Genomic DNA, 13,500 nt, shown 5'->3' on the forward strand with positions numbered 1-13,500 from the left:
CTAGTTCAAAGATGATAACCAGCACATGGTTAGCACAGTTCTGAATAGTTGTACACATATGAAAACTAAATTTTATGGAATAACACCCACAAAAGTTTACTTAATTGCAGAAAAAGGGTTTTTGGTAGTGACGTTCCTTAAAGTTACACACATATTTTCAGACTTTTGAACACATTTCCCTCAAAATGATGGTACCTATCTATAATGAAAGGGAGGCTAATGAGAGATAGGTAGTGACATGAAAATGCGGGACAAATTATAAAGTTTCATGAAAAATAGAATATAAAATAAATGTTTTTTTTTTTTTTACTTTTTAAAAGAAATCAAAAAGTAATAATAAAAAAGAAAAAACAAAAACAACAACAAAAAAACATTTCAATATCATTTTCACAAGTTGAAATTTAGAGCCACAAAATGAAGGAAAATGCTTTCGATTTGAATCCCATTTCCTGCATACATAGCCAAAAGACTATGGTGATTAAAAATCCAGGAAATAATTTAGACTCTTGTTTCTCTCCCACCACACAAATGAGCAGGTTATTAAAATGAAACCACACCCAAGTGATGATGTGACCATGTCAACAAAAATATTCTAAAAACATCTAAACATACTTTGGCTCCTTCAAGAACATTTTATTTGATAATATTCAAACTGTATTCACTATTTATCATGTACACTTCTTCCGATTTATCACCAACAAATCAAAATCACCTGGCCCTTATAGAGCACTTAACCTAACGTTACCTGTGATCTGCTACTGCTTCCTCCTGTCTCACCCTCTTTTCTGAAGCAGCTCCACCTCATCTGTCCTCTGATATGAAAACGACTGATTTATGATCATATTGAGTCGAACATTAAACTAGCAGCCAGTCTTTTTCAATTAAATGTTAGTTTATAGAACAAATAAAGATTTAACTAAGTGAACAGTCCAAAAATTAAAAAAAAGCTTAAAGGTAGTTTACACATCTGATTATTACCAGCAGCACAGCACCATCATCATCATCTTTATATATCTGTAACACGTAGCGCATGGACATTAAGATGATGGAGGTGTTCCTGCTGGTAATCAGATGTGTAACAGGCCGCGCGTCCGTAAACGAGCATCGATTCTCGTTGCCAGACCGCTGACTGATTTCCAGGTGGGGGGAGGAGATCAATAGTCTTAGATTAAATCTGGCCTGGATATCGTTTTATTATAATCACCATTTTAAATGTAAAACGTGACTATATCGCACCCGTGAGGCCGGAAACCGCCATTGCATTTCATTAACTCGGGCTGCGTCGGGCCGGTCGGGCGGTTACTCTCTTTTCTCAAAGGTAAGTTACAAAACACAAATCATGATGGTGTCCACTGATAATACCAGAAATTATTTTATTTTAAAAGAAAAGAAAACAAGACACTTTGTTACTGTTTTAATAAATCTTAAATACAGCATAGTGACATCGCTTTCCTAAAGCTACATCAGTGGACGGACACCCTATACACAAACTACAGGTTTTTCAAGAAGTCTGTATCTGAAAGAATTTCAGATTCTGTTCCTTCTTCAAAATGTCTTCAGTCGTACATTGTGTCTTCTTAAAATCTAAAGATGAGTTTGTTTAGAGAAGTCAGTCATGCCCTGGAGTTGCGTTCCTCCTCCTCATTTTCCAGCTTGTAGGCCGGTTTGTAGCGGGTCACACCTTTCTCGTCCACCACTTTAAGAGATGGATTCCTGCATGAGTTATCCATACTGCCTAAAGAAGTGTATCTATGAGGAAGAGAGATAAGGGCATAAGCAAAACCAGGAAGATAATCTCATTTGAAGAGTGAAGACTGTGAATAGAAGCATCTCACCCTTTGTCATACAGAATACAGTAGGGCACATACAGGGTTCTCAGGAACTCCCAGATGTCATGATACGTCCATTCCTACAGAACGAGAAGAGATGGTGGATATGACGCAAACATCTAAATGTAACATAAGTTACACCGATCCGGGGTCATTTGTAATTCTAAGAACATGCTGTACTGCCGTGTCTTTTACATAAGCACCGCTGATTAGGATGATGGAGCCGCTGCGTAATGATCTTGGAGAGCCTCGTTCATCATCATTTACTATTTCTTGGCTGTTTCTGCTGCCAGCTTACATGAGAGTGAGTGGAAGACATGACCGTGATTTACTGACTGTGGAGTCAGTTTAGAGACGACAGGACAGGAGGGAAGATGGGTTAAAACCTTTCGGCTTTCTTTTTGTCTGTTTGTCTCTGTGTGGTTATACATGTGTATTATACCTTTTTAAGTGATTATTATATTATTTAAAACTTTTTTTTTTAAATCTATACACTACTGTTCAAAAGTTTGGTATCAGTTAGATTATTTGAAAGAAATTAAACAAACAAAAAACATTAAGCAGCACAACTATTTTCAACATTAACAATAAATGTTTCTTAAGCTCCATGCTACACTGAAGTCTAGAGTAATAGCTGCTGAAAATTCAGCTTTGCCATCACAATATATTTCACAACTAGGGATACACGTATTCGTATTGAACCGTTCGGTACAAGGCTTTCGGTTCGGTACGCATTACAAACCGAACGGTTCTTTGGACCATTTTTCCTGCCGACCAAAATTACATTATTTCAAATGTAGGCGCGTGCGGCAAGCGCGCTCATAATGTAAGAGACGCTGGCGCGACCACAACATTGCCCAACATCAAATGACAAGTTGCAATGAAAGCGGAACGAGACTGCGCTACTCCTTATTTTGTGCGTCATCACTTTGGACCAATGCAGCGCGAGCCGATCTTGATCAAGCGACACTGTTACTACACAGCGCTAAGAGATCCAGTACATAACGCATGTGAATTCACCACTTAAGTAATGACATCGCTGCGAGATATAGTGAGAAGCATTCACATTTCTCTGTTATTAACGGATTAAACAGGGCTGACGTGGAAACCAGGAAGAAACATTGTGCTTTCGTGTAACGTCGGTTTTATTTCGACATTATGAATAAAATTGCTGCCCTCAAATGTTAATCTTAAATAATATAAACCTTTGTTTATTACTACTACAATATTACATTTCATTTTTTTTTTATAAGGAGCTGTTTTTGTTTTATATGCTCCTAAGAAGAGTCAAGTATAGCTCCATCATTGCTCAAAGTAAAAAATTATCATACTTTATGATGTTAGTTTTAATGAAAAAAATTTAAATCAAGGAAATTTCTCTGGCATTAGGCTACTTTCTTTTTGCTGTTTCGAAAACGTACCGAACCGTGACACCAGTGTATCGTATCGAACCGAACCGTGAATTTTGTGAACCGTTACACCCCTATTCACAACAGAAAATATTTATTTTCAATTTTAATAACATTTAACAATATTACTGTTTGAACTATTTTTGATCAAATAAATGCAGCCTTAATGAGTACAAGTGACTTCTTTCAAAAACAATTTAAAAATCTTATCGACCCCAAACATTTAAACGGTAGTGTGTGAGTGTGTGTATATATAATATATCCCCCCCCACACCCCCTCACCAGCAGTGGGTTGACCCTCATGTAATCAGGCCAGCCGGGGTCTGTGGGACATAGGGGTGTCAGCGTCTGCGAATAAGGGTCGGTCCGTCTTGTTCCCATCAGGACGGCCCGTAAATCCGGCCTCCTTTCCTGGACCTCATTCAGAGCCTGCCGAATATTGCCCTCCACCGAGATCAGCTCCAGGTCATATCTACAGAAGAGAGAGGAAGAGATGTGCCAGATAATTACACATGGAGCTTTGATTGACACTGATGAATTAATGAGGCTTGATCCATGTTCAACTCATCGTGGTTAAGTAACAGACCGCAGCTGGTTTGTCAGCGGCAGCACAGAGACTGATACGGTTTGCAGATGGCACTTCTCGCTTTTAATGTCTCTCTCACAAGTGAATTGAACTTGAGACTGACTGGTGCCAGATCCCATTTTATACATGTGGATAAACAAGCTGGTGATTCTAACATCAGTAACACATACAAGTGCTCAAAGACTGTTTGGAAAACTTCACAATTCAGAAATTTTGTCAGAGTAGATTCCGGGAGAGATGCCAGAGGCACCAGTCTGTGATTTACCTACTCAGGAGGAAAGAAAACCATTCCAGATTTCTATTTTCTCCTTTAAATCATTGCAGTACCTATTTTATTTTATTTTCGAAAGGCACCTTGTCTTACCTTTTAATTGTATCTTGCAAAAATCTCTCCATTTCTGGAAAAGGAGAGACAATTCGAATGTACAGAGCTTTCAACCTGTCTTTACCATCTGGATACCGCCTGAGAAAGAGAGAGAGAGAAAAAAAAAAAAAAAGTTAAATCATATCATCTGAATTCTTCAAACTAATGTACTGACGCTTCCATGTGATAATAGTAAAGCTCATGTAACAAAGGCATGAGCAAAGCCTGCTGTGTCCTAGTGCGAGTCTGGTGAAAGTGCCAGTAAACACTGAAATTAGCTCAGCGTGAGCTTTGGATATCTGTGAAACTTCAGCAAGTCCATGCTGTTTCTTTAAAAAAGACATTTGCTAATTATGCTTGGACTTAAAATCCAACACAGCATTTATAAATACATATGGTGCCCTAAAAAGTATTTGGACCCTTAAGCTACACTGAATTCACTGCATGCATACATACAAAATATCAAACCACATGAAATCTGCAAACAATTGATGCTAGGCCTTTGGTCACATATTATTGTTCAGAGCCATTATTATGCATTTAGGTTTTAAGGTGATTATTAGTGGATGTATGAAGTCAGTTCTCCTCAAATTCACACAGGTGTCTCAGCAGAATAACTGCAGGTATAATTCATAACATTAACTATGGATATGGTGATAATTGCTAATGTTCGACAACCAGAAAGTTTCCAAATAGAGTGGTGCAGCAGGTATGACGTCAGAACCCAGAAGGCTGATTCGCCGCTGGTTCTTTCAAGATTTTCATATGGGGTTTTTCAATTTATGGTGGTAAAGATAACTTGATGATATTTTGATGCTTTGCTCTAAACCATAAACTGCACACACTCATACTGTCTTATCTAGTTACTTATTGAAAATATAATTTTCAAAAATGACATACATAAAATGTGCTGATTAACATTCGGTATGGGTGTATAATTTACATTGTAGAATAAAATGTCAAAGTTATCTTTACCACAGACTCTATTTTTCTCATCAATATAAAAACCCCACAGGAAAATCTCAAGGGAACATACCTGCACTACTCTATACCCGTCTTAATTTCAAAAAGTATATCTATTTATGTAACATTTTTTGGAAGGTATGCTTATCTTAAGAAATAGTTCACCTCAAAATGAAAATCAATTTACTCAGCCTCATGTCATTCCAAACATATGAATTTATTTCTTCTGTGGAACACAAAAGCGTTTATTTTGAAAAATGTCTATTTGTTGTCTATGTAATTCAAGTCAGGGTGGTCCACTGTTGTTCTGGACCCCATTGACTCTTAATAAAAAGGAAATATATCTTTATTATATCTTTTGAGTTCAACAGAATAAGGAAAGTCATACAGGTTTGTAACAACACAGTAAATTAAATAAAATGATTAAATTATCACTTTAAAACCAATGCCATTTGGTTTGATATTTTATTATTTATTAAAAAAGTTAATATATATGTATTGTTTATTAATGACATTTTAACATCAACTGTACTTGAATTGTACAAATAAGTGGTACAAATTTAAAGTCTTTAGTTTTTTTTAAATCATATTTAGTCAACCTTGTCATGTTTTTTCAAGTTTTAGTCAACTAAATGTCCAGCCCTTTTAGTTTTAGTCAGTAAAAACTTTCGTCTTGCTGCATAATGGTTAAATTGATAATCCAGAATATTTTGCTCAAAATTATAAATCGCAATGATTGTTGTCATTTGAGAAATTTATTTTTTACATTTAATCAGAATTATTGCATTCTTTCACGTAAGCACAAATCAAGAGAATGTCAACTCATACTAATGGTTTATTTTACCTCATCTAGTTTCCTGATTTATTATAGACTATTTATCATTTAAATTAAACACACTCTACATTATGAAAACAGGCAAAACAAGAAACTTATCTCAAAAATTAAAACATGCCTAAATTAGCTAAATTCCTAATAGTAATTAAATAATTCCAAATTACATTAATGTTTTACCTTTAAAACAATAGCATACAAGACTGTATTGTCACATAGACATTGCATAAGTGCATTTATTCAGCATCAACAATCGGAAATATAGTCAAGATCTATGTTTGGATTTATTACAGTTCATCACCGAGAAGGTTTGATCGCAGATTTAGTTGCAGCAAACAGTGCAGGCGGCTTGTGAGGGAACACAGACTGACTAAACGACACTCATTTAAGCAAAATATCTCAATGAAGATCGCTGAACTCCAGCTTACTTGTTTGTCTGTGTTTTCACATCACAGCACTTTCGTAGTGTAGAGAGAGCACGTGTGCGTGGCTGCCAGATTGCAAAGATTAAGTGAAACACCTGGCAGAAAATGTATCCTTTTAAGAGAAAAGCTTGGATTGGGGGATTTTAAGCCTGTCAAATCTGGCAACCGCAAGCATGAAAGCTCGTAGTAGAGGCTTGTACAGCTGTCTGTAATATTTTGTCTCAAATACATTTAATTCAACCCACAAGCTCCTTTTTTGTTAACCCATTGTCTTTAATTTTGCCTCTCTTACCGTTTTAGAGCAGCATAATATAAATGCAGTAGAGCTGTGCAGTCCTTGCCACCGTTGAAGCCAACACAGAGCTCATCAGCAGAGTATTTATCCAGCGCCATCTCAATGGTCCCCAATGCTGCAGCTACTTTCTTCCCCAGCAGTGTCTCTGTCAGATATTTAATGATAGAATATTCTCTTACAGCTAATTTCACACGTTTAACAAGGTTATTATTCTCAACTGATTTAGGAGACGTAAACTGGTCAAGATCAAACACATGTAACGGACCAACAACAGCTCCTTGATATGGTTAGAAAGAAGCTTACCACTTTTTGAGAGCGAGTACACCTCTTCAGTTGCGACTGACACAGAGTCAGTGATGAGAGGAACCACAGATCCTTTAGGTAGCTCTTCTATCAGTTGAGTTCGTGCCCGTTCCACCTCCTCCGCACTGTCTGAGTCAAGAACCAGTCGGACACGATGATAATTACTAAGCCAGTCTGGGTAAGAGCCCAGAGAGACACGCTTCCCCCAACCAGCCTGCAGTTTTGTGAGACTCGGGGCGATCTCAGTCTCATCCGCATCCACAAACACCTCACGGGTGTGAAAGGTGATACCAGAACCTGAAAACAGATGGGTAAGTCCATTGAACGACCGTTCCAGCAAAGAGGGGATGCCGGGGAATATGTATACATTGCGGACACTGACTAGAGGGAAGCGATTTCGCTGGCCTGTCAGAGGGTCTACGCCAAAATTGAGTTTGGCAGAAATGGGGACCATGGCAAGTTTCATGGGGGCGCTGTCAGGAGTGACCGTGCCAAAGAATCCCTCCACTAGCTTTGTCAGTTCAGGGTGGGCATGCAGACCTTCATCAAATGCCATAGCAACACTTTCAAAAGTGACATCGTCATGAGTGGGACCGATGCCACCGGATGTGATGAGGTGAGTAACGGAGGCCGAAAGCTGGGCCACTTCTTTAGCGATGACTTCCTGGACGTCAGGTACCACAGTGATGCGCTCAATGGTGACACCAAGCTTGCGAAGTCCGCGGCACAGGAAGGCACTGTTAGTGTCGACAGTGTGACCCTGCAATGTAAGCATATCAACCAAAAGTTTTGAACATATTGCTTTTTAAGCCATTCTAAAAGAGTTTCATTTCTGCTTAAAACGTGGAAACCTTCCTGTATCTGTAAATGGTCAGAAATAGGGCTGTCACTTTACGTTCGAAAATCGATTGCACAATCGATCGGACCAACCAACACAAGTTTCGAAAACGAACATAGGGAATCGATTTAACGGCCTTCTCTCGGAGCGCGTCCAGCTCGTCACGATACGCCCGCAGCGAACACGCGTCATACAGCAACTGCAGGTTCTGGCCAACACGCGTCACAGCAAATTATAGCCTACTTCTGCATAATATGTCTCTTTTTTACAACAAAAATGTGAATTCTGCCAGTATTCAGACAGTCTCAGACATACAGATGCAGATTCGGGCTACGGGCCACAGTCGCCTACATAGGTGAAATTTGTTTGACATTTCTAATCGTGAACACAGCCATGTTGAAGCCTGCAGTAATGTTTTTCATTGATGTTATGGCAGTCCACTCTGCTTATTGTTTTTCAAGAATGTTGCACTCCTGTTTGCCATTGTGCACAAAACTTTACGCCAATAAATCATCAGAAATATAGACTTGTACGCACAAGCGCCCTCTTTACGTTCATCCTAATGCCTGTGTGTTAGTTGTCCGTGGATTGGCCTATATTTGGCGTTGAAAATGGAAACATCTTTAGACATGGAAAATCGATTTTACAATCGATTCAATGAACACTTACGTCTCAAAAATCAAACAGGATTTTTTCACAAAAGTGACAGCCCCAGTCAGAAAAAAGGTAAGCAAAATCCATATAGAGCTGATATAAAAGCCATACAAATAACAGTACATACAGGACAAAGGGTTAATTGTGACTATTATAAAAAATAAATGGTAATTTACCTTGAGGATCTCATCTCCTATGATGAGAATAGCTGCTGTGACAGCGCCATCTTTCTGCGCGGAGGATGCATTGCAGTTCTGAGCCATTGGGATGATTTGGGCTCCGATTCGCTGAACCCTCTTAACTGCTCTCCTAATCTTAGGCAATGCCTGCAGCATTTAAGCCGAAAATGATGACAGGAGAAAGGCAGTGAAAGAAAAAGGAAGAGACAGAAGGAGATGGTCTGTTGGGAACAAGCACAAAAGTCTGAGCAATAATACTACTATTCTGATTCTTCTGCTCTTCTGAATCCACAAATTTCAGTGTTTGACCTCAGGAAAACATGAAACCGAGAGATACCGTTAATAAAAAAAATAATAAAAAAAAAAGATTTTCTTTTAACTTAGGACTGCATGATTAATCGAAATAAACCAAAGTCACAACATGTCTTAATTAAATGTCATTTAAATAAATATCCTCTGAATGTTTCAGAGTGAAGCATGGCACTGTGTTAATTTACACGCAAGCAGCTCATGATCCAACGTTTCAGCGTCAGAGCATCTCAAGTCGCAGTAATTGACGCTCCACACGATCTCCTATCTGCAAGTGCACTGAGTTTAGTTCGCTATTATACCGTAAATTTGGAAACCTAACATGCACCAACCACCTTCACAAAGCTGTAATGAGAAACGCTTACAAACCGGCTGTTGTCAACAAAAGAGAAGCTCTGAGGACTCCCTGTGGCTTTCTATCAAAATAAAAGATTGATGGCTTAAAGTTACAAAAAGATGATAAATAAAAAGTCATGAATATTAGGATTGTAATTTTACAGTTGTACTATATAGAAAATTATTATTGTAATATCTCGCAGACACGTCTGTACGCCGGAAATCCGGCGTGGCGCCAGAGCGCTATCAGGCCTGTAAATGCTCAATTTGCCTATTTTAGAGTGAAATATTACAATACTACCATCATTGTTTTGCTAAATATTTCGATCACTAATAATAATTATTACTCTTATTGTTGTCATATTGATAAATTAAACGGGTATTGCCCAAATTTCGCAGTCCTACAAACATGCACAGGAAACCTGGGTCTTTAAACAACTGCATTTTTATTTGCAAATTGATACCTTAGATATCAAGAACAAAATTATTACACAATTTACACCTCATAACTGCTGTAATTCTGCTACAGTAGTGCACTTCCATTATATTTCTACATCAACATCAGTCTAAAGCAGAAACAGCTGTCACTGCCAATGTTACGTCACTACTATGTTTTTAGTTAAACTATGTCTTGCTCTATTTCTGCAAACACTGTCTGTATTGGCAAGCATGCCATGACTATAGAATTACTTCACATGCCTAATGAAGAAAAACAATAAATTGTTAACGATTAAGAGTCCCACGGTTATCCCACGGCCTGACACTGAAGCTGGATATTATAGGAATATCTACTTTATCATATGCAGAGAAACAAAGGTTTATTATCAAAATGGTTCAACTTACTCCTTTTACCTGTAATGCATGGAACGGGATTCTGCCGTTAGTCCGGATTGCGTGGTCACCTAAATGCTATTCAAGGAACCACTTATCTTATTCAAAACTGTGTCAAAATCAATGATAACATTAGTTGGCCAAAATGAAGTTACTGTCTCCTCTGTCACGGTCATGTGAGTAAAGTCCCAAGTGCTCCGCAGGTTCGTCCCGTGAAGGCTACCAGCAAGTCAGCCGTAAACATTGATACCAGCTAAGGACGCTAGCTAATAAACCTTGCAAATATAATGCTGAATCGTGATTCTGCTTTTAAAAAGTTGCTTGATTTGTAAATACTATCGAACGAGAACTCACCCTAACCACGCGAGTTACATATCAGTAAGCAAACAAAACTTGGTTGCGCTCCTCCTGTCACGTGATGCTTGTTAGCCAATTGGAACGAGGCGCTGCGTTACTTCCTTAATAAACAGACCATTCAGCGCAAAGAAGGCGGGAACTTCCTCGAGAAGTGAAAGCAGACTATCTGCAGATATTCTTTATAAAATTGAATCGTTGATTCTATGTTGTACATGCGGCTAAGTGTTCCTTTGAAAACAGAAGACTAAACTTGTTTTTTGTGAAAATACAATTTTCGTCTGCAGTTAGTCATATGTCCAACTAAAAGCAGCTTTGACACAAAAATGTGTCTGGCGGTTACATTTGTTTGATTTCTGTCATTCTAATAGTACAATATGTGTAACATATGGGCAGCCTAAATGCACTGCATTACTGCTGGGAATTTATGATGTAGCACCTATTGCACCAGGTAAATTTAAAGCTCTATAAGCTAATTACATATTTTTTAAACATAAACGTAAGTCGACCCCACTTGAGATGCTCCCCGTCGTCATGGAAACGCATATGATTATGCTAAATCTTTATTCCCACACCTACCTTAGTTCGTTGTCGTACGAAATGCTTAGGTACAGCTGTAGATTTCAGTCGTCTTTTATGTCCTTTGGCTACACTGAAATCGTTTGGTGAAAAATGTTCGCTGCACACCCTCAATCCACGGACAGACTGAATGGGTGATCCACTATCTCGACGAAGAGCGAGTAGCCACCGATTCAATCTCTTTACGTCATTTAGGGGCAATGTGTGAAAAGTCAAACTTTCCTCCTGCATCGATGCCCACTGGCGGAGTCTCAGGGATTTCTCTTGATTGAAGCATCCAGGAAAAGCACACACGCGCACCATTTTGAAAAATCCACCGCCACGGGCAACCAATAAAGTTTGTGTGCTCTTTCTTCTGTGTTGTGAAAAGAGCTGTTCAGTTTGTAGTCCTCAAACCCAGAAGAGAAATAGCAGTTTCAAACCATGGGTTCCCTCTAGCGGTGGGGATTTTAAATCATTTTAGTAATTCGAATCTTTTGAATCGGTTCAACACAAAGATTCATTGTCTGATTTATTCAGTAGCGCTTTCTGCATGTTACATCAGTAGGTGGCGACACGACACGAGAGTGTCTCATTTTTTTAATTATTCACACCAACGATTTAATTTTTGTTTATAAATGTATGTTTTAATCTTGTCAACTGCAGGGCATGATTGATTGATTGATTCCCCCTGCTGAAGACCCCTGACCTAGTTTATTCAGTTTCAGTTCTCAAAAAAAAAAAAAAAAAAAAAAAAAAATTTTAGTGCTGCTGCAAATGTGGTTCACAAAGCACACACTGTGTCCATTGCTTCAGTAGATTAAACCAATGCTCCTTCACAGCCATCACTAAAATGCTGGCATGACTTTCCATATAGCGAATGATCCTATTGGCCACTTTTATGGGCTACTTTTTTATATACAGCAATTTATCCTTTTTGAAGCTCGCCCTCTTTAAGGCCTATTTATACTTCTGCGTCGAACTGCCGCCGTAGCTACGTCGTAGGCTGTGTGTAGCGCGTGTACCCTACGGCGTACCCTGACGTGCACCTCTCCAAAAATGTAACAACGCGTCAATTCTACGCGGACACAAGCGCGGTGATTGGTCTGCCAGAACCTCTCCCTCGTGGTTTCACATGCTCCCTAGGTGCGCGTCAACGTGGACAACGACACAGAAGTATAAATTAAAACCAACACGTTGCCTACGGCGTATAGGCTCCGGCGTAAAGGCCTCATTATACTTCTGCGTCGGACTTACGCCGGAGCCTATACGCCGTAGGCAACGTGTTGGTTTTAATTTATACTTCTGTGTCGTTGTCCGCGTTGACGCGCACCTAGGGAGCATGTGAAACCCCGAGGGAGGGGTTCTGGCAGACCAATCACCGCGCTTGTGTCCGCGTAGAATTGACGCGTTGTTACATTTTTGGAGAGGTGCACGTCAGGGTACGCCGTAGGGTACGCGCGCTACACACAGCCTACGACGTAGCTACGGCGGCAGTTCGACGCAGAAGTATAAAACAGGCTTAAGTCCGACGCAGAAGTATAATGAGGCCTAAAAATGTAACAACGCGTCAATTCTACGCGGACGCAAGCGCTGTGATTGGTCTGCCAGAACCCCTCCCTCAGGGTTTCACATGCTCCCTAGGTGCGTCAACGCGGACAACGACGCAGAAGTATAAATTAAAACCAACACGTTGCCTATGGCGTATAGGCTACGGCGTAGGGCCGACGCAGAAGTATAATGAGGCCTTTAGTCACGTTCATTGTCACTGCATTTTGAGGCCATTAATCACATTTTTTCCCTTTTTCTTTCGCAGAAGATAAGTCATATTGGTTGGGAAAGCCTTGACGGAATAATATAGAACTTTCATTTTTGGTTAAACAATCTTATTAATAGACAACTAAAAAATACTCGAGATTGCACATTAAATTGACATGAGATCTAATACTCTTTTCTTTTTAATAAAACTGAAGACATTTAAACTGTTGTCACACTCGCTTCGTGTTTTGTAAACGGCGAATAAATCAGTAGCCTAATATAGACTAATGCTGCCTTCATGTGCTATGGAAAAGATGATATTTTCCACTTGTGAACATTTACCAGTGTGTTGTGTTCAAGTGCTTTTGTTGTCGTAATGTAGTACCCCGCAAGGTCTGTGTCAGTAGAGTATCTTTTTTATCTTTACAAAAAAACAAAACAAAACAAAACGTAAATGTGGTGCTTTCTGATGATTAAAACATAATTAATAATTTAAAAAAATAAAATAAAACGACATAAAATGATTAAATATGAACCAAGGAAATTGCGGCGAAGTTGAAAATTGAGTGTTAACGCATTATATTACAATTGATAATGACACAACATTGTATAGGCTACAAAAACTATCTACTAACAGTATTCACGACTCTTGCGTTGCTCCCATAGACTGTAAAAAA

The 13,500-nt window shown here is 38.9% G+C and overlaps 1 protein-coding gene across 3 annotated transcripts; it reads right to left on the bottom strand.

Annotated features, from left to right (window-relative positions):
- Positions 1-615: 615 nt before the first annotated feature.
- Positions 616-11,485, bottom strand: flad1 (flavin adenine dinucleotide synthetase 1). Of its 3 annotated transcripts, none has more exons than XM_079894898.1 (8): positions 11,087-11,485; positions 8,675-8,824; positions 7,007-7,766; positions 6,701-6,848; positions 4,189-4,287; positions 3,521-3,710; positions 1,836-1,909; positions 616-1,749 (listed from the first exon to the last, which is right to left on the bottom strand). In XM_079894898.1, exons 1-8 carry the CDS (start codon positions 11,387-11,389, stop codon positions 1,614-1,616), a joined length of 1,860 nt encoding a protein of 619 aa, XP_079751024.1. In that variant the 5' UTR covers positions 11,390-11,485; the 3' UTR covers positions 616-1,613. The 3 variants fall into 3 exon arrangements, with proteins under 3 accessions (XP_079751024.1, XP_079751025.1, XP_079751026.1); XM_079894899.1 differs by lacking the exon at positions 11,087-11,485 and adding an exon at positions 10,175-10,584; XM_079894900.1 differs by lacking the exon at positions 11,087-11,485 and adding an exon at positions 10,508-10,526.
- Positions 11,486-13,500: the final 2,015 nt, after the last annotated feature.

Source organism: Squalius cephalus, assembly GCF_949319135.1.
Source record: "Squalius cephalus genome assembly, chromosome: 15".
Classification (NCBI taxonomy): Eukaryota; Metazoa; Chordata; class Actinopteri; order Cypriniformes; family Leuciscidae; genus Squalius; species Squalius cephalus.